Here is a 23,771-nt window from a genome sequence, read left to right on the forward strand (position 1 = left end):
CTCTGCAGGAGAGACACTCAGTAGCTCGGTACGGGCTTTTCGAGAACATACCTTCACCGAGGAGTCAAGCAGTATATTGGCAGTATATTGCTCCCTCCTACGTATATCTCGCGAAGAGACCATGAGGATAAAATAAGAGAGATTAGAGCCCACACAGAGGCATACTGACAATCCTTCTTTCCACGAACAATACGAGACTGGAATAGAAGGGAGAACCGATAAAGGCACTCAAGGTACCCTCCGCCACACACTGTCAGGTGGCTTGCGGAGTATGGATGTAGATGTAGATGTAGATAACAATCTGCACATTATCAAAGTAATCTATATCAGTGGATTTCTTGATTCGCAGCATTTATCATCATTAGAATGATTCCTGTTTGTCTCTGCTCTGCTTATATACTTTCCTTACTGTGTCATGTGACTGCAGTGCCACCAGGTGGCATTCAGTCTCTTGGTGGGCAGTTGTCATAATGTTTTGTTTCATCAGTGTATAAGAGTCACAAGTTGCAGGAAAGCTTTTAGAAGTACTATTGCTTCTAATTGTTTTCCAGAACTTAATATGTTTCTCAATTTATGGTTTGGAATCTCAATTCCTTTCCTTAAGCACCTTCACATCTTACTTTTCATCTTATTTCATAATTTTCCCTTTCTGTTGATGAAATAATTATATTAAAATTCCAAACACAAGAGATTTGAATGCATTTTTGTTTGTCTGCAGGCCCTGCAAATATAAAGATAGTATACTGTGTTTTTATATGACACTTCAATCTAAATATGTGTTGAATTCCATGTTCATTTCTATATTTTGCCTATGCTTTTGAAAACAACCAGTTGTTATATGGGGATGGTTTTGATATTCTAGAACCTATCAAGAGCAATAACCTGAGGCACTGAGAATCTTAAGGGTCTATAACACACCACTGTCAAACCCATATGGAAGTGAATATCAGAGAAATCGATGAAACAACTTTTTGTGAATATTCATATATACTGTGCTTGAGGATCTTATGTTTCTCAATGCCTCAGTTCAAATTGACTATCCAGAGGTGCATGTTTCATACACAGACGTGATCACGAATATACCACACTGGATTGGTATGATGTCTCTCTTAGAAGCAATGACATTATATTACTCTGTAAAATATACACAGAATTTTATATTTTCTGATTTCTGACACTGATGAATCAGTGTTTATTATGTTGGTTAAAGGATCTTCCCATTTATACACTCCTGGAAATGGAAAAAAGAACACATTGACACCGGTGTGTCAGACCCACCATACTTGCTCCGGACACTGCGAGAGGGCTGTACAAGCAATGATCACACGCACGGCACAGCGGACACACCAGGAACCGCGGTGTTGGCCGTCGAATGGCGCTAGCTGCGCAGCATTTGTGCACCGCCGCCGTCAGTGTCAGCCAGTTTGCCGTGGCATACAGAGCTCCATCGCAGTCTTTAACACTGGTAGCATGCCGCAACAGCGTGGACGTGAACCGTATGTGCAGTTGACGGACTTTGAGCGAGGGCGTATAGTGGGCATGCGGGAGGCCGGGTGGACGTACCGCTGAATTGCTCAAAACGTGGGGCGTGAGGTCTCCACAGTACATCGATGTTGTCGCCAGTGGTCGGCGGAAGGTGCACGTGCCCGTCGACCTGGGACCGGACCGCAGCGACGCACGGATGCACGCCAAGACCGTAGGATCCTACGCAGTGCCGTAGGGGACCGCACCACCACTTCCCAGCAAATTAGGGACACTGTTGCTCCTGGGGTATCGGCGAGGACCATTCGCAACCGTCTCCATGAAGCTGGGCTACGGTCCCGCACACCGTTAGGCCGTCTTCCGCTCACACCCCAACATCGTGCAGCCCGCCTCCAGTGGTGTCGCGACAGGCGTGAATGGAGGGACGAATGGAGACGTGTCGTCTTCAGCGATGAGAGTCGCTTCTGCCTTGGTGCCAATGATGGTCGTATGCGTGTTTGGCGCCGTGCAGGTGAGCACCACAATCAGGACTGCATACGACTGAGGCACACAGGGCCAACACCCGGCATCATGGTGTGGGGAGCGATCTCCTATACTGGCCGTACACCACTGGTGATCGTCGAGGGGACACTGAATAGTGCACGGTACATCCAAACCGTCATCGAACCCATCGTTCTACCATTCCTAGACCGGCAAGGGAACTTGCTGTTCCAACAGGACAATGCACGTCCGCATGTATCCCGTGCCACCCAACGTGCTCTAGAAGGTGTACGTCAACTACCCTGGCCAGCAAGATCTCCGGATCTGTCCCCCATTGAGCATGTTTGGGACTGGATGAAGCGTCGTCTCACGCGGTCTGCACGACCAGCACGAACGCTGGTCCAACTGAGGCGCCAGGTGGAAATGGCATGGCAAGCTGTTCTACAGGACTACATCCAGCATCTCTACGATCGTCTCCATGGGAGAATAGCAGCCTGCATTGCTGCAAAAGGTGGATATACACTGTACTAGTGCCGACATTGTGCATGCTCTGTTGCCTGTGTCTATATGCCTGTGGTTCTGTCAGTGTGATCATGTGATGTATCTGACCCCAGGAATGTGTCAATAAAGTTTCCCCTTCCTGGGACAATGAATTCACGGTGTTCTTATTTCAATTTCCAGGAGTGTATTTGTTTTAAGCTTTTAGTTTAGACTATAAGATTCAAGGATACAATAATCACAAATACAATGAGAAATTATAAAGGTAAATAACAATGATTTAATCTGGGACTGATTTCATAGTGTTATCACTGAGTCAAAAAATGAGCTGAAGAAGAAGGAGAAACAAAGAATGAAATAAGAAAATTGAGTGAAATAGTCAATATTTTGCTCGCAAAATGCTTAGGCGATACTGAAAATGGATAATACTTTTGGCTTTAAAAACGTTCTGATTGCTTCAGTGGTACTATTTGCTGCTTTCCAAGAAGATCACTAGTAATGGAACACAAACATATGAAAACAGACTATGCACAAACAACTGAAAGATGACATGCATGTCCATAATTAGTGCAGCAACAGCAATCAAAATTAGTACAAATCTGCAGTAATTCAAAATTATACAGTGCCTTCAAAGAAAAAACCTAGCATGACAAATAACAAATGGTTGGGAGTACATGAATAGGAAAAACAATCCTGTAATGTTTGAATACAACATTAGTGGTGTTTTTCTGGCCTTTCATTAATTTGCAGGGCTCCATCATGGGCAAGGATTATGCAGAAATTTCAGCTGAGCAACGGCAGTAGATGTTATTTCCTAACACGTAACATTATCTCACTCTGTTCCACTCTGAGGTGGTACTGGGTAACAAAGGGAGCACTCCTTTGTGGTCTGTTCTTGGCGGTGATGGGAGGATTGGGGGCATGATAGAAAATGGCACGGGAGATGTGTTTGTAGATTAGGCCTGGGGGATAGCGCCCATCTGTGAAGACCTTGGTGAGACCCTCAGCATGCTGAGCAAGGGAGTTCTTGTCACTGCAGATATGCTGTTCCTGGGTGGCGACACTATATGGGTGGATTTTTTGGTGTGAAAGGGATGACGGCTATCTCATAACTTCTTATCCTTTGAAGGAAAGCTATACAAACAAATCTGTGGCACAGTCATGGGCACCCACATAGCACCCTGCCATGCCAACCTGTTTATGGGTCATCTAGAGGAGCCTTTCGTTGCCTACCCACATATCACCCTTCTATGCCAGCCTGTTTATGGGTCATCTAAAGGAGCCCTTCCTTGCCTGCCCCCTTATTCTAGTTCGGTTTCATTGATGATATCTTCATGATTGGGACTCAAGGCCAAGACACTCTATCTTCATTCCTTCACAACCTCAACACCTTCTCTCCCATCTGCTTCACTTGGTAATCCTCAACCCAGTGTGCCACTTTCCTAGACCCTGACCTCCTCCTCTCTGATGGGCTATCTTATCATCCCTTAAAAAAAAAAAAAAAAAAAAAAAAAAGACTCCCAACCCGGGGATGACATATCTGCAGTGACAAGATCTCCCTCACTCAGTATGCTGAGGGTCTCAACAAGGCTGTCAAACACTATCCCCCCCCCCCCCCACCCAATGCCATTTCCCCTCATTTTCCAATCCTTCCACCACCACCACCACCACCAAGAATCAGTCACAAAGGAGTTCTCCCTTCGTCACTCAGCACCACTCAGGACTGGAACAACTGAACCATATACTTCATCAGGGATTTGATTACCTATCATCATACCTGAAATCCTTCCCACCCTTCCTAAAATGGTGCTCTGTCACCCACCCAACTTCCACAACATTCTAATCCATTCCTACACCACTCCCAATCCCAACCACTTACCACAAGGATCATATCCCTGTGGAAGACCCAGCCGCAAGACCTGCCCAATCCACCCACCCAGCACTTCCTATTCACAGGATTGCCCTACCCCAGCAGAGGTCAGGGCACCTGTGAAAGCAGCCATTGTACTGATATGAGTACAACCAGCTGCTCGCCAGGATGAATGGCCACCACCAAACGGTTACCAAGAGCAAAGTAGATCATCCTGTGGAACAATATGCAGCTGAGCATAACACGATTGATTTCAATGGTTGTTTCAATGCCCAAGCCATCTGAACCTCACCACCAGCTTTTCTGAAATGTGAAGATGGGAGCTAACTTTACAACACATTCTCTGCTCCCATAATTATACCGGTCTCAGCCTACAATAACATACTGCCCCATATCTCCACCCAACATTTTCCATCCAATCTGTCCTAACATCTCCTACCTGTTCTCATCTCCCCATCGAATCTGTCCTAACATCTCCTACCTGTTCTCATCTCCCAGATTCTTTGTTTGCCACTCTGTGCCAATACACCCTCCCATCTTTCCCCACTCCTTTCCTTTTCACTCCTTCTTTTCCCCACATCCATACCCCACAACCACCCTTCGTCACTCAGCACCACATGCTGTGCCTGTTGACCTCCTAGTCCCTGCACACTCCGCCAGGCAGCGTTCCTCTGTGCCTCCACCTGTACACTACTGTCCTCCCCTCCAGATTGCTGCTGACATCCCACGTGATACTTGCATTCAAACCTGAGCTGCTGGAGCTGGCGATCAGGTGTGCATGAGGTGTGCTTGCTTATGTGTATGAATGGTGTGTGTCACTGTTTCTCCTTCTCTTTTGCTGATGAAGGCTGCAGCCAAAAACTTTGTGTAAGTGTTGTTGAGTTGTACCTGTCCGCAACTTAATGTGTTGTCTTTATGGCAAACAGCAATCTATGCTTTCCTACACTGTTAAACTTCCTAATTTGTTGTTGGGAACATTTTACTGAAGAGTAATTGTAACAGAACAAATTCAACAACACAAAACTTATCTGCAATAGCAAAGGTATATTTGATCTCATTTAAGAACGTCAATGTCTGTAAGGATAGAATGCATGTTGAGAATATATGGCTTAAAAACAGTGAAAAGTAACAAACAGAGCAAATTGAGCAGGTGTTTCCCATTCACCAATGTTTACTAACACCTACGCAAAAATGTGTTGGAGAGGGGAGAGGAGGAGATGGGGAGGTTGACGTCAAAGAAGGGAGAAAGGGTGGTTAGGATTTACTTCCTGTCAACAATGAGGTCATTAGAGGTGGAGCACAAGCTCAGATTGGGGACTCTGATGACGGAAATTAGTTCTGTCTTTACAGAAGGGCCCATTCAGGCATTTGCCTTAACTGATTTAGAAAAATTATGGAAAACACAAATCTGGAGGAGTGGCCAGGGAATTGAAATACCATCCTCCAAATGTGAGTCCAGAGTCTTACCACTGCACTGCCTTGTTTGTAGTACAGAAGATATCCTCGATTCTCCTGGTTTTCGCCTATTTTCAGAATTCTTCTCCACCACATTCATAATGTATGAAGCAAAACTAGACATACAGGTAATCCTAAAGACAATGACACCACAAGGGACCATCACAATGAATAATTGCTCATCTGCTTCAGTACTCTCAGTCTTTATCAAGCACGATAAGAAATGCATCGAGCATAGAGTTGCTCACATTTTTAGTACACCATTCAGCATGAACAAAATCCTCTAAAGGAGGCATTGACCTGCTGGGAACTGGTTTTTATTAGGAGACAAGGAATGATCTAGCTGACAGAGGATCCAAATCTCTGTAGATCATTTCAAGTGGAAGTACCATGTTTTCGTGTAAGAATGCATTACTGGAAAACGTGAAGCAAAAAGAGAAAGACAATGAACTGTTCCTTTGATGAAAGCTCTTTAAGAACTAACATTGAGAGAAGCCATCTTGACAGAAATAAAAATAAGACAACGCTTTGCGACATGCAGCTTCCTCCGTGAGCTGATGACACTTTTGAAAAAATCAGGCTTCCACTGCATTTTAGTACACAACATAATTTGAATACCTTATGATTCAGGTTTCTGGATAGTCTGTTGAAAAGAAATTAAATTTGGTTTCAGTATAGCTGATTCAGCTCCCCATACCCACCCTTCCCATTTTATTCTAGTATTACATTTTGTGTAAGACCCATGAAAATAAGACGTGAGAAATTAGGGTTCATACTGATGCTTAGACAGGTGTTTTTCCCTCGCTTTATTTGTGAGCAGAACAGGAAGAGAAATAAATAGTAATGGTACATGGTACCCTCCACCATGCACCCCATGGTGGCTTGTGGAGTGTATATGTAGATGTAGATGTATTACAGCTTGTCGCAAAATATTTGCCACATGATTTTAGACAATATCTATTAAGAGCTATCTTCATTTTAAGACGTACGGTCACATACAAGATTAACCACAATAAGCACACAAAATGTATGGTAATAAGGAGTCATACTGTTGGCATTCCTATCTTTTCAGATACTTTTCTTAATATTGTAATTACACTGTGTCTTCATTATATATGCAGTTAACTGCTATGACATTTTGCTTCCTAAAGCAAATTCAGCATAATTCAGATATTCCACGGGTTTTAATGCACTCTTATTTCTTTCTTTATATTTTGGTTTTCTTTTGGTTTTCTCCTATGTGTATTTTGCAGAGTACATAAAGTTGTCATTCATTAATGAGCTCCAACTCCAGACTGCAAGTTGTAAAACATGAATGATCTGAAATGTTCTGCTTCATTTCGTAGCATTTTCTAGCTTTCTTTCTTTGGTTAAAAACAGAAAAGAGAGAGAGAGAGACCCAGGAGACTTACAAGTAATGCTTCTTTCATTCACACACACACAAAACCAAATCTAAGACGTTACCACCCATAGTTTTGAGGCCAGATTCATACTACTACTTCAACACATCATTAAAAGCATTACTGAAATTAATAATTTGCAATGTGCATATAAGATTACTGTTCTACAAAAAAGTTCAATTCGTCATGATCTGGCTATCACTGACACAGAGAAGAGGATACTGTCATATGTAATCAATGTTGGTGCTATATAACTACCACCAGTTCTTGACATGTGTCACACATACACACCAGCTTTAAGAAAAGAATAAGAAAAGAAGGCATGAAGACAAAACATCAGTTTAAATTATTTCTATTTTAGTGGCGCATGATAATTCTTAACTGCACATATTGCTTTGTAAAGTTAACAAAAACAAGAGCATATGGCCAGTCCTCACAAATCTGTTAATACCTCCATAGGCTCTGTTTTGGTCATGCTAAATTGGGATTAGGAAAAGTTATCACACATTTGCATGACATTTTACTTCGTTAAAGGGAAATTAGAAATCTCGCAGATGGTTAATAACTTTGTTGTCTTGTCATTTTGTGGCAATATACCACCAAGGGAGAAAATCCAAAAGTGTGAGTGAAATGTGCAAAAATGAGATGCTGAATCATGATACATTCTGATTGCACATTTACACTATTCACATGAAAAACAACAAAAGTCAACAAAACAAATGGGGTCGTAGTTAAATTTCATGGAGTTTGGTGCAGGTGGGAGTGTGCACACCAGGCAAAAGATTGTAGATAAAATTTACCTTGTGCCGATCTTTTAGAGAGATGTGGTTAACATTGGTAGGCTTTCACTTACTTCCCACAAATCTTGCAGGGAAATTCCTCAAGTATATCTGCAAGTGTAGGAGGGGTGCTGGCAGATGGTCGTTTGTCTGGTGTAGGAGAACGTCCACAGACTCCACCGCCGTGTATTCTAATGTGGCCATTCAGTGCTGCACGAGAGTTGAAGCTCTGGAACACCAAATTTCATATTTTAAATTAAACTGTGCTACCTCTTATCAATATGTATCATAGCAGAAGCACCATAACATCAAATTTAAAAATTTGACGAAAGGTAAACCATTAATAATAGAAAGTAAGAAAAGTAGAAAATTAATCAAAGAAAGCAGAAAGAAAATCTTGGTCAAGAGGGGTAAAAAAATACAGAAAACAAAACTGTAAACTACTTTTTTGAACATGGACATCTTGATACTGTGGCTGTGTACAAAATGTAGGTTCATTCTTTCAAAGAGAAAGACAACAACCAGCCACTCTTAAAAAATATTATTTATTTAAGCAAATAGTGTTGTAACTGGTTTTGAATTGACAAGTTCATCTTCAGATGGTCGTTCGCAAGATGCACATTTATTTTATGTTTACAGCCATATGGAGATGAACCTGTCATTTCAGATCCAGTTACAGTGATATCTACTTCAATAAATGGCAATGTTAACAGTGGCTGATTGCTGTCTTTTTCTTTGAAAGAATCAATAAACAAAACTATTCTTTAATATCCTCTCACATTCCCAGACTGATTGTAAACACATTATCAGTGAACAGATAAGCCAAGTAAGCTCTTTTTTCATCATGAAAAAAGATAGTGCAGTGGTTAAAACATGGGCCTTTTTCTTACAGGAGCAGGGTTCAAAGTCCCACCTAGACTAAGTTTTCCCTTAATTGCACTTCCCTGTCCTTGTCAAATCAGAACTACTGCTTCAACTCTAATGAGTATGTAATCAGTGGGATTTTAAACCCTGAGCTTACATCCTTATTTTAATTTTCATAATCACATAACACTATGATGACTTATGCACCTATTGATCAATATTTGCTTTACAAATGAGAAACCATTTGAGGCTCTACAATTAGTGTAACATTGCTGTAAGTGGAATAATATGTAAAGCAACCACTCACGTACAGTTGAATGATTTGTAGCTCATACAAACATGCAACAGAAAACTATTTGTACTGGCTTTCGAACTTCTGCTCTTTCTCTAGTGGAAGTACACACACACACACACACACACACACACACACACACAACAATAACACAGACACCTCAATGCACTTGCCCCTGGCCACAGTGAGATTCATATTTATGTATCATTTCATCCAGAAATATCCCTTGTCATTACACATGGCATTTATTATCTGATGAAAACTGTTTATTGCACCAAAAAAAATTCAGTTGAGAAAACCTTGGTGTACGGTTAATGGTTTAGGAATGTCATAAGGATTGACTAGAATGTTACTGAGATTAGGAGAGGGACAGAAGGTAACAGTGAGTGGTGTGTGGACGATATCAGAGACAGAGGATTTCAATTCAAGCCTTGATCTGAGAAAATCTGCACCTTAGCTAGATTTAATCTTTATTAACACTCTCCCCTTCTCTTTTACATTGTACTTTATATTATATATATTTTTAGTTGTTATGACCCTTTTTTACCTATTTTTTTCTATCCTAAGTCTTACCTGAACTATTAATTTCTGTTCCCCTAATCTATCATTACTTCTCACTCTGTCCTTATTATCTCTGGATTGTAACCTAGGGCTTATCAATGTATCACCTCTGATCTACTGTTTTTGTCTACCATCTGTGATATCTCCCCTTTTATATTTGTCTGCCTTCACTTTCCTCCAGCAGTGGGTGTGATCTGCCCTTCCTTTTAGCTCTATCCCATAATTTATTAAAAATGTGTTTATTAGCAAGTTTCTTGACATGACTATTTTCCACAACAGCCTTATAAACATTCATTTATAAATTAAACATTTTTTTTGACACATGACATTAAAGGCATCTTCAGTGAATTTTTTATTTACGTTCTGCTTTCCTGACAATGTTTCCATTTCTTCTCAAGGGGTCAGAGATTAGAAGACAAAAACAAAGTAACCAAAAATGTTGATGTAAATTTTGTAAAGTTTATTCCAAGTAGATTTTTTAAAATGAAGTGGAAATGCATCTTTTAACCTTTGATGCTCTGAGAGAAAATGTAGAAACTGTCAGAACAGGCAGGAAATAAATAAAATTCCCCTGGAGGTGACTTTTCTGTAAATGATGAAACACATATGTAAAATTAAATAGTAATATTAGAGCACAAAAAAGATTTTTAATTTATAAACAAACTAGCGACCCATCTTAGCTTTGCAACAGATAGCATTAAGTACCTAGGGCTACATGACATGTCTGTTGTATCAGTAATTAAGTTTATGGCCCACTGTGTAGAGCCATGATTAAAATTCAGAGGACAGCATTAGATAACTGAACATCATTATTTTCATAGAACTTTAATAATTCAAGCAACACACACCAGGAAAGTTCTCAGGAGGCACAAATGTTGTATGTACCATATTTAATTGGTGCTCAGTGTGACATCTTGTGGCAATGATGGGAGTTGCGAGCTACAGCGTTGTCCAGTCCACCCAACTTGACAGTTCGGTGCAAGCTACAGCCGAGTGCCAACTGCCAAACTGCATTGCTAATGTGGCACATTCCATTCAACCAGGCCATCCAACTCCAATGCCAACCCAACAAAATCTACAATTTTTGTGTGATCCTTTCCCGCACTTTGCTACACACTCCTTAAACATTAACTCTCTATGAAACACTCTGTTCTCATGTTAATATCCAATACATCCTGCATTGCAGGTCATTTAGGATGTCAGCGGCAACTTTCACTGCACCACCCTGGCATTGCTGTTGGCCAGCCTTACGCTTATCTTGTGCACCCACAAACATTCCTCCACATGCATCAGTTTGTCTATTAGTAAAAACTGTATCAAAATCCCTCCCATACTTCCTCAGATAAGCTTTCACTTACAGACCAAAAAACACAGCAGGGGCATTAATTATAATATGTATGGATGATTTTTAAGTTTAAAAGTATAATTTTCAAAACTATGTATCAGCAGAAATTACTCAGCACTTTTCACTTTTAATCACTTTCCCCAAAACAGTGAAGACTGTGCTGAGATTTTTATAAAAAACACTGAGAATACAAGATCTTATTATATGTACCAATCCATAAAATTTCTCTACATCTTTGGCCATCAGAAAAATACAGGAGTTCTGATTTCTGCATAAGCATAAACAAATGCATTGCATATGTTTCCATATTCAGCATTCTTCAATTAAATTTGGAGATTACTCAGTTTCTAAGTTATCAACTTTTATTCAGTAGGAAAGACAGGGTGGAGAATTACTCATTAATGGAGTAAATTTTTATCCTGATAAATAAATATCCGTGGTACATAAATATGTTACAACAATTAAAAGTAACAACTTTAGTTTCATGCAATGGTTGCTTATCAGTGACATAATTCATTCCCTTAAACTGTTTGTGTTTTTTCATATCATGTATTAGATGAACATGTCACAAGAGTTCATTTAAATTATATAATAACACAAGGGATTATTCACAATATAAGTACTTCTGAGGATATTTAATGTTCACATTTCTGTTTAAGTTATTATAATCATTATTATGATTTTTAGTCTGCACTCTAAAAATAATTAGTGATGGAACAGTTATCCCATAGCACAAGCTACGAGTATCTTCTAGTCTCAAAAAATGTTAGGTTAACATGCATACCATACACAAATAAATGAAAGTAATAAACTTTTTGAATTTTGAATATGGAAAGTTTATTACAGTATTCTTCACTTGATAAGAGGTGTAAACTGAAGGTTTTATAGTAAGATGATAATTCACCAACACACAATTTTTTTTTTAATCTTTTAAGAAGATTTAGAATTTTCTAAAACACTTTCAACAGGATGAAGATAAGGAACAAACATGGGAAAGGAAAAGTATCTATACAGATTCTGAAGACAAGGGAACATCACTCCAAACCATGACTTATGAAATGACATTGTTACTGCCTAGTCATTCCCTCATTTACATTACTCCTGTGTTTTGATAAACTTTTCCATCCTTTCTGTGCATTCATGTATGACCCTTCCTGTTCCTTGTTAGGCCTACCAATACTTTTACTCATGACATAAACTAATAAAATTATAAATGGAAGAGACTTAACTGTATTATCAAACATATTTTTCCCTTGAGTCTCCTCTATTCACTGTTCTCACAAGTTTTATTAGTATTCAGTTTTGACTTTCATCATTAATAAATACTAATACACATATACACCAAATTCAAAAACAGAAAGTAGTAGTTTGAATACAGAAACTATTCCAGTTTCAGTCAGTGGTTTGCAGGGTACTTACCCATTAGTGAGTGCTCTTACATTAATAATAATAATAATATAATAATAATAATAATAATAATACAAGTTCATAAAATGCTAAGAGCTCACCTTACTAGTAAGGGTTTTAAACATTCATTATACAATCGAACTATAAATAAAACCTGAAAAAGGAGCCAAAATAGAAAGTCACACTACTTAAAATAAATTAAAATATTTTCTGGAATCATCAGAGGTAGTAGCGCAACACACACATGCATAAGATAGGAAGTGCTTAAGCTTTTGGATTCAGCAGTGGTAGGCAAAAGCAACTAAAAAATAAAAAGGTCAGTAAGCCAGTCACAACCTTTCATACATGATTTTTTTCTATATCTCAGACAGTCCTGAATCAATTACTTATACCTTATTTTCTAATATCTTTCACAGTTTTTTATCCAATCCCTCTATCTATAACTTAAAAAATATTAGATTCTGAAAGATTTACTTTTTATGTCTTTTACATGTGTCTGTTACGGGTTGGTATTTTATATGGTAAAGTGTTTGACTAGTAATACATAGGACTGTAAGTCAATTTTTTTCTTTTACCGAAGGGCAGGTTTTTTTGTATATCAGAAATTCTAAGCTGTAGCACATTTAAAATTATACTGCAACTATAGGCCATGACTGAGCTGATAAGACCTGAAAAAGAAATGAACGGACATGAAGTCCATGTTAAAACTAGCCTTCAAGTTGACTGGTTATTTTATTTATTTACTGTATTGCTGGCACCTGTTACTATTGCAAATACTTTATTTTCTTCGTCTCTCAGAACAATTTGTAAGTTTACATTGAATGAATGGTGATAGTTAGAAACTATGTTAAAACTAGCCTTCAAGTTGACTGGTTATTTTATTTATTTACTGTATTGCTGGCACCTGTTACTATTGCAAATACTTTATTTTCTTCGTCTCTCAGAACAATTTGTAAGTTTACATTGAATGAATGGTGATAGTTAGAAACTAGAGAACAAAAATCATCAGTGCCTACAAGTGCAAAAAGGTGGTGCCTGTGACCCGGAGTTGTAAAATGCCCACCCCTCCACAGAAATTGAAAATAAAGAGGTTAAAATATTTTTCTCTGTATAAAGGTCTTGTTTAACTGTTCTGGCCTCTACAATTACATGTCTTAGTTCAGGATTTTGCAAACTGGCGATTGCAGTAGTCAAGGAGGGGTGGGGGTATCCCACATGGGAAAATGGGGAGGGCGGAGGTCTTCCATGGAATGGTGTAGGAGACATTCATGTAACTCAGAATTACAATTCTTCTTCATACAAACATAAAATGTATTCATGCTGTAATACAAAAAAGATGATTCTGAACTAAGACAAGCTATTTCAATTGTCATGCCACATTAGTTTTCTATCTTGTGCTGGAACAGAATTTTGTGGTAAGAAATGTGCTATAATATGATGGGCAGGAAATCAGAGTTGTAACGTGTGAACTACTTCATGAGAATGACATGTATATACAATTTTTTTATTATCAAAGGAAACCAGTCACTAAAGCTTACATGAATATGAACAATTAAAAAAACAACATAAGTGCAACAGAAAACAGGGAAAAATAAAGAAGTATGCAAGATTAGGATTCAATGAATTGTCAATGATGAACCAATTATCAATTGAGAACTAGTTCAGATTGAACAAGCATTGAACTGGAAATCAGCTGTTGTTTTTTCAGAGAAACCATACTGCCATTTTCTTCAATTAATCTAGAGAAACCACAGAAAACCTGAAGGTGAATGGTTATAAAGGAATCTGACCGCTAACTCTCCCAAATGTGTATCCATTGCCTTGACCACTGTGCCGTCTCCCTTAGGTGAAATGGAATAGTACTAATACTGTCTCAATATATGCTCTAACTCATATTCATGTTATCAAATCTATTCCTCTTCTCAACCCAATTGTTTAACACTAGATATGTATTGTGACCTTATAAGAATAAATAAGTTCTCTTCTCCTTACGAAATTTAATACTATAATTACTGTACAATGTCATTGATGGGCACACAGAAAAAGAACCATAACTTTGCTAGCTTCTGGAAGTAATCTTTAATGAGGTACACACACACACACACACACACACACACACACACATTGTGCTGGTTGGACACAATGCTGGGATTGCAATTCGACAGGTGAAATGAGGTGAAGGGATATATCAGGTGTTATGGGTAGAGGGAGAAAGGGGCAGAGAGCATGATTGGGAGGGGGGGGGGGGTTGCAGATCAGATACGTAGCTAATAGCTCAGATGGAAGCACCAAGAGTACAGAGCAGGAATGCAGGAGGAGGGGGCAGCAGATGCATGCCACTCGCACTCCCTGTCATTATTTTGTAAGAATGTTAAAAAAATAGGTACAATAAGTTCAACAGAAGAAGGAATAAAATGAAATAGAGATATCTAAATACTTTCTAAAAAGTTAATCAGTGTGAACTCTGCCCCCCTTTCCTTTCTATATTTTATTATAGCCTTAGTTTCCTCATAACAAAAATTTATATTGGGATCATGTTTCAAGACTAGGCCAAGCAGCTATTGTCATTCATTACTGCTGAGGTTTTGTATCAGTCATCATCATCATCATCATCATCATCATCATCAGTGTTCTGCCAAAAGGCAGGTTTTCACATGGTAGTTCTCCAGGCTGTTCGTTCTTCTGCCATCATCTTCAGGTCTGCATAATTTCCTCCTCACTTTATGTCATCTATCATCTTTTATCTCCTTCCTCTCAGTCTTCTCCCACAAACCAATCCTTCCAAAGCATCTGCTAGCAAGCACTCCCTTCTCGATGCATGTCCCAACCAGTTCTTTTTCTTTCTCTTACAACCTTCAGCGGACATCTTCTCTCGCCAACCCTTTCCAATACTCTTTCATTACTCACTCTTTCCATCCAGCTCATTCTCTCCATTCTCCTCCACATCCACATCGCAAACGCATCTAATCTTTTTACATCCTCTCATTTCAGCGTCCATGTTTCTGCCCCATATAGTGCCACACTCCAGACAAAACATTTGCCACACCTTTTCCTTAGACCTTCCTCTTTCTGCCTCCTTCACTATCGCAATTCAAGCTTTCACCTCGTGGTGACGTCTCAAGTCTTCAGTTACTGTGCTTCCTAGATATTTAAATGCACTTACTTGGCTAATGGTAGATTATCCTATTTTAACATTGGACAGTCTGCGTCTTGTATTGATGTCCATACTCTTTGTTTTTGCTGTGTTTATTTACATCCCATATTCCACACAAGCTTCATTCAGATCTTTCAGCATGTTATTCACTGTCCGCTCACTTTCTGCCACTAATACCATGTCATCAGCAAATCTTACACATTGTATCAGTCAGACTACGAAAATTATCTTTGTTAAATAATATGATAAGAAAGATAACAGGACAACTGTTGACAATCTTTCTACTTTTGTTATTGACTTCCATTCCCAAAATGGTTTAACAAACAAAGCATTTAAAACTATTCATGCATCTCAACAATCTTAGTGTCAACCTGCAGGCATCTACAAAACCTTCGCAAACAATTATTTGCTTATCAAATCTGCTATACATAATCTAACACTGTTTGAAACAAATATTAATGAAAGCAATTCTAGGGCGATAAATAATCTTTAGCATTTTGGCAAAAAGCTCTACTGGGTCTAAAAAATAATTAATTACACAGCTACAGTAATGTTTTATAACTTATTTGCTGACATTAAAACAAAAGGGTTATCAAAGTATGAATGTAATATTACAGATTGTGTTACAGAAGTATTGCATATCAAAAGGAAGAAAGATTAGACTTCAATGTTCCGTTGACAGTACAGTCAATTCAGACAGAGTATTGTGTATCACTAATATGGATTACATACATCCAGCTATTCGTTTTGTTATTATTATGAAAATGCTATTGATAGTCATGACAAGGTACAATGTTAATCATGGTGTGTTCATTTGCATAAAAACAACATAACTGGAAATACAGTTTTACAGATGATTAACATTGCTGGAGATGTAAAGCACCAAACTGTCAGTTAAGACATATTTTGTAATGATAATCAAGACAGGTATCATCAAATAAAAATAAATGCAGTGTAATAGCAAATGCACTGCAACTATACCAGGTGTTCCTCCTAAGACTCATTAGGTGCATTTTCTGTGGTGTTCGGCAGATATTTCCAGTTCCGTTTTTGCAGTGTGTAGCTGGAGTCAGACCAAACAAATATTTATCATCATCTCTTTACCTTGATGCTCAACATTGACAGAAAATGTCAGTTCATTTCCCTTTACAAGCAAAAGGATTTTAAAAAAAGAGTTTTATGCACTCATTCAGTAGAGTGGTCTTAAAGAGGTCTACTGCAATAATTTTTTTATCAATATGTATTAAAGGGCAGTAAAACACTAAGAATAACGAGTACTCCAGTAGTTACAGGAGCGCCCTGGCTCATGGTGACTGCTACCACCATGCAGTAGTGCTGCTCAGTCGCTGCTGGTTATTCTTTGTGTTTTACTGTCTCTGTTAATACATGTCAATAAAACAAACATCACACTAGACAAATTTTGGACAGCTCTAGAGAAAGAGCACATAAAATTCCACTTCAAAAATAATTTCTTTCTGAATGAGACACAAACTGATGCTTTCCATTTACACTGTGTGACTCATGAATGAAGTGATGAACAGTATTTCTTTGGGCTGACTCCAGCTGCACATTGCAAAAAGGAAATTGGAAATACCTTTTGAAACACCATAGAAAATGCAACTGGTGACTCTTAGGAGAGACACCCTGTATAATGCAAAACGAACATTTACTCTTGTCAGCAGAAGAAATGATCAAAGAAAACAATATTTCTGATGACAAGTCTGGTTAATAGATTTAATGATGGTAAAATGATGGACCACAAGGAATAATCTTCAGAGATTTAAACTACAGTTCTATTATTGAAAAAAATATACAAAAGATCAACTTTACAAATCTTCAACTTGGATCATGAAGAGTGTGTTTGTTAAGAATTGGGAATAATTCATATGATTTTCAACTTTCAGATTTTCTGTGCAGGTCTCACATTTCAGACTCATCTGCGTCAAATATGACTATGCCAGTGATGTCGGTTATTTTGATGGCACTTTCTTTAACCCATGAAACCTGTTCTCATTACATACTACAACAAAATCATTTTGATTAATGTGCATGAGCTTAAAATGACAAATTGTGGGAGATAGAGGTTAGCAGTTGGTATTTCCTTTAATCACTGGAACATATTCTTACAATTCTTGAAAGCTTGTTCCCTTCTACTCTGGTACTTCTCCCAACCTAATTCACATTCTCTTTACTTATCCAAACACCTTACATGCATTTAATAACAGAAAACATTTTTCTTCAAGGAAAGGCATGCCCCCATCACACTCAGCCTTGTATAACATCTAAGAAAACTCAATTCTTCCAGTAACTGTACTGTTAATCAGATGTTTACTAGCAGTAAAAGAAGATCAAAATGAGTATTGCAATTGAGACACTTTTGAAATGTACTTCTTCATTGAAGAATAGTGATATTTTATATGATGAATGCTGATTTTTCTCTTCTCAGCAAAAACACAGAAGGTAGTTTTTCCATTTATTATTTATCAGGGTACATATATCAAAGGTTACAATGGCACTGTTCATTAAATGGAAGCTTACATAGAACTTTCAACAATATGTATAAATTCTGAGTACTAACAATGGAAGACTTTGTACACCTCTCAGCTGCAGCTCTAATCATTGTTTTTGGACTTACACTCTTTGCATCTGAGCTATTTTTATGTTCTTATACCTAATTTTATTTCTCATTTTATCTGTGTGGTGGTTTTATTACTGACATATGTATGACCTCATTGACCCCTTCCCTCCTCTCTATCTCTTGACTCTTATTACCTCCCTTAAGGTGAAAGGTAGCTTAATGCATTATGTACACATTTTTATTCTCACTGAACTATTGTTCCTCATTCTCAGATGTGTAATAATGATTAAATCAATGGGATGAGTTAAGTTATCATCAAAACTTAGTTCTATTTAATGCAGTATGAATCAAAGCATGATTTTTGATATATGATTCCAAAATTTCCTTAATACAAGACCACCAAAGGAAAATGATCAAAGATGATATTACTCATAACATATGTAAAACTTAAGAAACACAGGCACTATTATGATCTGTGCAGTATTTTGATTTCTTTCTCTCTTGAAACATTATGCAGTCACAATTAGTTAGTGTGAGACCCCGCATAACGATTCTGGCAGATCTGTTACCACGTTGAAGAACAGGCAACACTTATACAATGACAATAAAATTAATGTAAAAACTCAAGAAGGAACTGTGTAAGGCAAGTGGACAATAAGAGAAACTAATGGGGAGAAAAAAGTAAGGAATTCAGATCTTTCTTAGCACCCAACAGAGTACGTACATATTTCATTGAAGGAAAAATTCCACCTACCCAACCCCAGGTGTATCATTGACAAATGATAACATTCTGAAAATTTAAGGTGTTGTAGCTACTCAACTGCTGTGAACCTTACTCTGCACTTTCACATCAACATATTGTTGCCTTTGTCAATTATCTGCACAGGACTCTCAAATCTGATTGGCATCCATATTTAATGAGAAGAATATGCTGATAATACACTTCTTCCTATCAATGTAGAAATATTCAGACTGACATCATGACTAAAGGGTGTGAAGATTTCAAATTATGTACTTTAATTAGAACAAATTTTAAAAAAAATACTACATGGATGTAAATGCCAAATGTATTAAAAATTCGATAGGTACATTGAAACTTACAGCTGAACAATCAGGATATTCACAGACAAATAGCCGACTTTCAGAACTTGTTGATACTAACTCTACATCATTGGCCTGGAATGAAACGTAGCATCATGAGTGGCACATCAACTTATGGCACTTACAACAGACTGTTAAATGTTATTGTTATACATAAGAAAAAATTGCAGTGATAAGAACAACATAAAACATTTTTAAGATCTATTAATGAATAATCCTGTCAACAAATTCACACATTTTATTTTGGTGCAGTCACTATAACCCAATTTTGCTCAAATTTTTGAATGAAACTCACATTCAGAAGCTGTGGAAACAATGTTTTTAAATCCAGGCCTATCTATTACAATTTATTTAGTATTTAATAATAACATGAAAACATCATTAGTCTAGTGAGATAACATCAGTATGACATGCCTAGTTGAAGTGGGAATGTTTGGAAAAAAATCTGTTATCCATTACTTGCACAGACATCTGTCATACTGCATCTGATACAAATTTATACATGGTGCGCCGGGACGAATGGTCAATATTTAGAGATATGACAGGCATGATCATTTGAAGAAGAAAACCTTATATGGACAGACGCCCTATTCTGAATGGTTTGCGTGACAGAACACATTTAATATACATTGTTATTTATTTTCTGTATTAATTAATAGAATGTCAGGTTTACACATGTAAAACAGTTAGTAAACATTACAACATGTATTTTACAAATTATCAATTGAAAAATACATATTTTAAACAAATTCACCTCTAAGTATTATCATACATGCTACATTAGAGTTGTTGTACAGTTTACAGTAAATGTCTGAACACCCCACCGTCAACTTCAGTGCATTTGTGCACTCTTGGGAGAACGTGTTGTGTTGCTTGTCTGAGTGACTCTGCACATTCTCTAATGAGGATAGCAGTGTCCATCATGTGTCTTCACTTTTCATTTGTACACCTCAGACTTCATAAAACCCCATAAATAAAAATGTAATGACATAGGTGAAGTCTAGCAATCTTGGTGGCCATATACTTGTACTACCATGACCAATGCTGCGATTATAGTGTGTACAGTTGAGATGTTCCTCACATGTGCGGTAAATGTGTACTACTTCAGAAACCACTTGGAAGAGCAAATACATCCACTCGAAATTTTCTCCTTCAAATGAGTGTTCCTGTCATATCCCTGAAAACTGGACATGTCCTGTGACACCCTATATAAGGATACAGGATGTCACAGGACATATGTTTTTATCAAAACATGTATATTATAAATATTCAACAGCCCACCTTATTTCTTAAACTGAGTATGAAAATGATTCAATATTGGAAAACAAGAAGAAAAATAAAAGAAGGGGCCATCCACATTTTTCTTTGCAACCCACAGAATATCAATGTAATTCATTCAAAGGTTGATTTTTTTTCCAGGTATATCATTGGCTAGTGCTTACAGAAATTAGAAGTGCATTTTTAAAATAATTAGAGTTATCATTCAACATTGTTATATGCTTAATTGCATTCATCAGATATATTGTGAACAGACTTAATGCTGCTCAAGTTTCAACTCAGTTGTGGTCACTGCAACAAAAAGCTAGGGCAAACTGTGCTCTTGTAATACTACGATGTCAGTCTTTTCTCAAAAGTTACTCTCCAGAGAGAAATAAAATGTTTTCGGGGTGCAGGGGTAATAAATGTGTAGTATGGGTGCATTTTATAGTAACTGCTTCATGTACTTCATGAGTTGACTTCGGAAGTGACACTAAATGAAAAGATTTGTTGCAAGGAGTCGTGTGACACAATGTTGGCACCCAATTTTGGGGTACACAAAGTAAGTTTTGCAATGTTATACTGTTATCAGACTAGTCATAACGTCTTCTATGCATGTTTAGACCTGCCTATAGATCCTCAGTGGCCTCGTGCTTGAGCTTTCCTCTTCAGTTTTGCTATACCTCCCCATCATTTACCAAAACAAAATGTCACACTAAAGAAAAAAGTACAGTACAATATAGCTATCCCTGAGGGCTGACAAGGGAAATTCCAACTCTTCAAGGTATTGACTCCAGTGCTTGAAGAAGATTGTCTGTGTTACTTGAACATACTCAGTATGCTTAAAAAATAATGTAACTGGAGTATGTTTAGAGAATGTCAGAAGATAACTTTGCATTTGCATTGAAGAGCAGTTTCAAGCAGACTGATAATTTCTACAGACCCTTCAAAAAAGGTTGTAGTAGAAGCTGATAGCAGGAAGAACAGTGAATGTTGTATTACCAGAAGAGCAATCACGGAGTCTCATTGTACCTGTATTTCACAAAATTCTGTGAGGGACATTATGATAAGTGCATAACATCACCACATATAACAAAATCTGGATTTTCAGTACAATTTTATAATCATGACAGCAACAAGACATGCATGTTTTTAAGATGATGGAACACCTGTCAAAATTGAAAATCTTGGAATGCAAAAAGAAATTATCATTGTTTTCCTACCTGTGTAGGCAAAGTTGAAATGCATGGTACTTGATTCTCAGAAACACTGCTGACAAGGACAAAGGAATTTTATCGGAATGTGTCAAAAATTATTTTCCAAATGCAAATGAATGCAGTGATACTGTAGAGCTTTCCCAATACTTTCCATACAAGAATGCTCCATATGAAGATAATGATATTATATGCAACAAAAGATAAAATAATGAAACAACTAAATTATGAGTAGTTACTGAAATAAAGTAATGTAATGACTATGATGTGACAGATAAATATAAGTAATATTTATGCTTGCAGCAAACTGCAAACAGATGTAAATAGAACAAATTCTCAAATTAAACCTAATTGTAACTCTACATGCTGTTTCTTTGAAAATAGGCTATGGAAGCACAAAGTAAATTTCACTAACATGAGGTGAAACATGTATGTTTACAAAACATATGTATTTGGGTAATGATATGATATGACCACATGCAAATGGCAGTATTTTACATAAAATCTGTCATCTTATGGGGCACATAAATTCGAGAAGTAAGTTTGAGTACAGTAAATTTTAAACATTTCACACAAATACTGTATGTTCATAACAATATGGCATATCATATATTAAAAACATGGAATCAGATGCTATTTCTTGGTTGCATGTGCTAATGAACATGTAACTAATATAGATAGCTGCAAGTAAAATAGTAGCTGGAAACACAAATTTTTCGGTGTCCATAAAAGATGATAAGAAGTCAGACTTCTGACAAAAATGATTCATTTTGACAACACAGACATGTTGGATGTAAATGCTGCAAAATGATCCTCAATATTTCTTATTAAAACAATACACCAGTACTAACGGTTTGTCAATGGTAAATGATTCTGAAGTGTGCATCAAGTTCAAAAACTTATAATAAGAAACACAAGTAATGAAGTCCTTGTCACTGAAGATATTGTAACTAGACCAAATACAATCATGAGAGGAAAATCAGCTCACATCTCAGTAGGCATACCAAAATCATACACTTTGTGTTCCATATACATATCTAACAACAAAAATCAATATTACAAACATTAAGAGTAGAACAGCATGCTTCTCGTTGATGCAAAAGGATAAAAATATGTGCAGCCATGTTTCTACCCATACACATTACAAAAGGCAGACAAAGACATTCGTTTTATTTCAGTAGGGCCTGTAGGAATTATTAAAAGAGTGGCAGATGTCCCTTAATATCACATTTAGGAACTGTTTTAAATCAAGATCATAGTGTGCTGGGTGCCAAGTAATTTCTTTTGGTTAGTCTTGATGAGAAATTCTGACTATTTATCTTAGAAATAATTCCAGTATGGCTAAGTCAACATTTTTGAGCAGCTTGTTCTGTGGAAAGGAATCAGTAAAATTGATAATCTAATTCTGATGACTTTAATCAAGACAATAAAGTAACTCCTCCACAGACATTAATAATAATTTAATTTTACTGTGGCACTCGTGCATTCATTTCCTTGAAATGCTTCATATTAGTACCCGCACAGAACTGTTAACTTCATAGCAGTGTTTTTATAAATAATCTATTTATAGAAGAGAGGAAGTAATCCAACCTGGATAGTGTCAGACAGGAAAACTAGCCCAGTTTTATGCACTACTTTAGATACTATCTTTTCAGATACAGATAGAACAAAGGCACAGGTCAAATGGGTAATGAAAACTGGGAGTGCAATTACAGTGGATTAGATATGAGAGAAATGGGATCTAGGTAATAATGCCATAATCACTACTCATAAAACTCTGTTAAAGGATGTGGAACTTAATATAAATATTGGTGGTGATATTATTCAACACTATTAACATAGCTTGATAATCAAGCATAAACAATAAACTCATTTGTGTGTCATCGTTCCTCATTAGATAAATATATGTGTATCCATGCAAGTACAGCTACAATACATAGCTCAGTTCTGTCTTACAAGTTTTGGAGAGAACAATGTAAATCAACAAACAGTTAAAATGAAATGTAGCTGATTTATGAGGGAATTGGAGAGCCA

At 37.3% G+C, this 23,771-nt stretch overlaps 1 protein-coding gene across 6 annotated transcripts in view; it reads right to left on the reverse strand.

Moving 5' to 3' along the window:
• The window catches only part of LOC126169670 (mucin-4-like), a 555,343-nt gene that overhangs the window by 6,490 nt on the left and 525,082 nt on the right, over positions 1-23,771 (reverse strand). For 4 of the 6 annotated variants that reach the window (XM_049920660.1, XM_049920664.1, XM_049920661.1 and 1 more), the window contains 2 exons: positions 19,267-19,341; positions 8,039-8,193 (listed from right to left, as the gene is read on the reverse strand). In XM_049920660.1, the coding sequence (XP_049776617.1) occupies positions 8,039-8,193; positions 19,267-19,341 (230 nt within the window). Of the gene's footprint in view, positions 1-7,985; positions 8,194-19,266; positions 19,342-23,771 lie in introns of all 6 variants that reach the window. The other 2 variants (XM_049920665.1, XM_049920663.1) reach the window with 2 other exon arrangements.

Source organism: Schistocerca cancellata, chromosome 1 (assembly GCF_023864275.1).
Source record: "Schistocerca cancellata isolate TAMUIC-IGC-003103 chromosome 1, iqSchCanc2.1, whole genome shotgun sequence".
Lineage (NCBI taxonomy): Eukaryota > Metazoa > Arthropoda > Insecta > Orthoptera > Acrididae > Schistocerca > Schistocerca cancellata.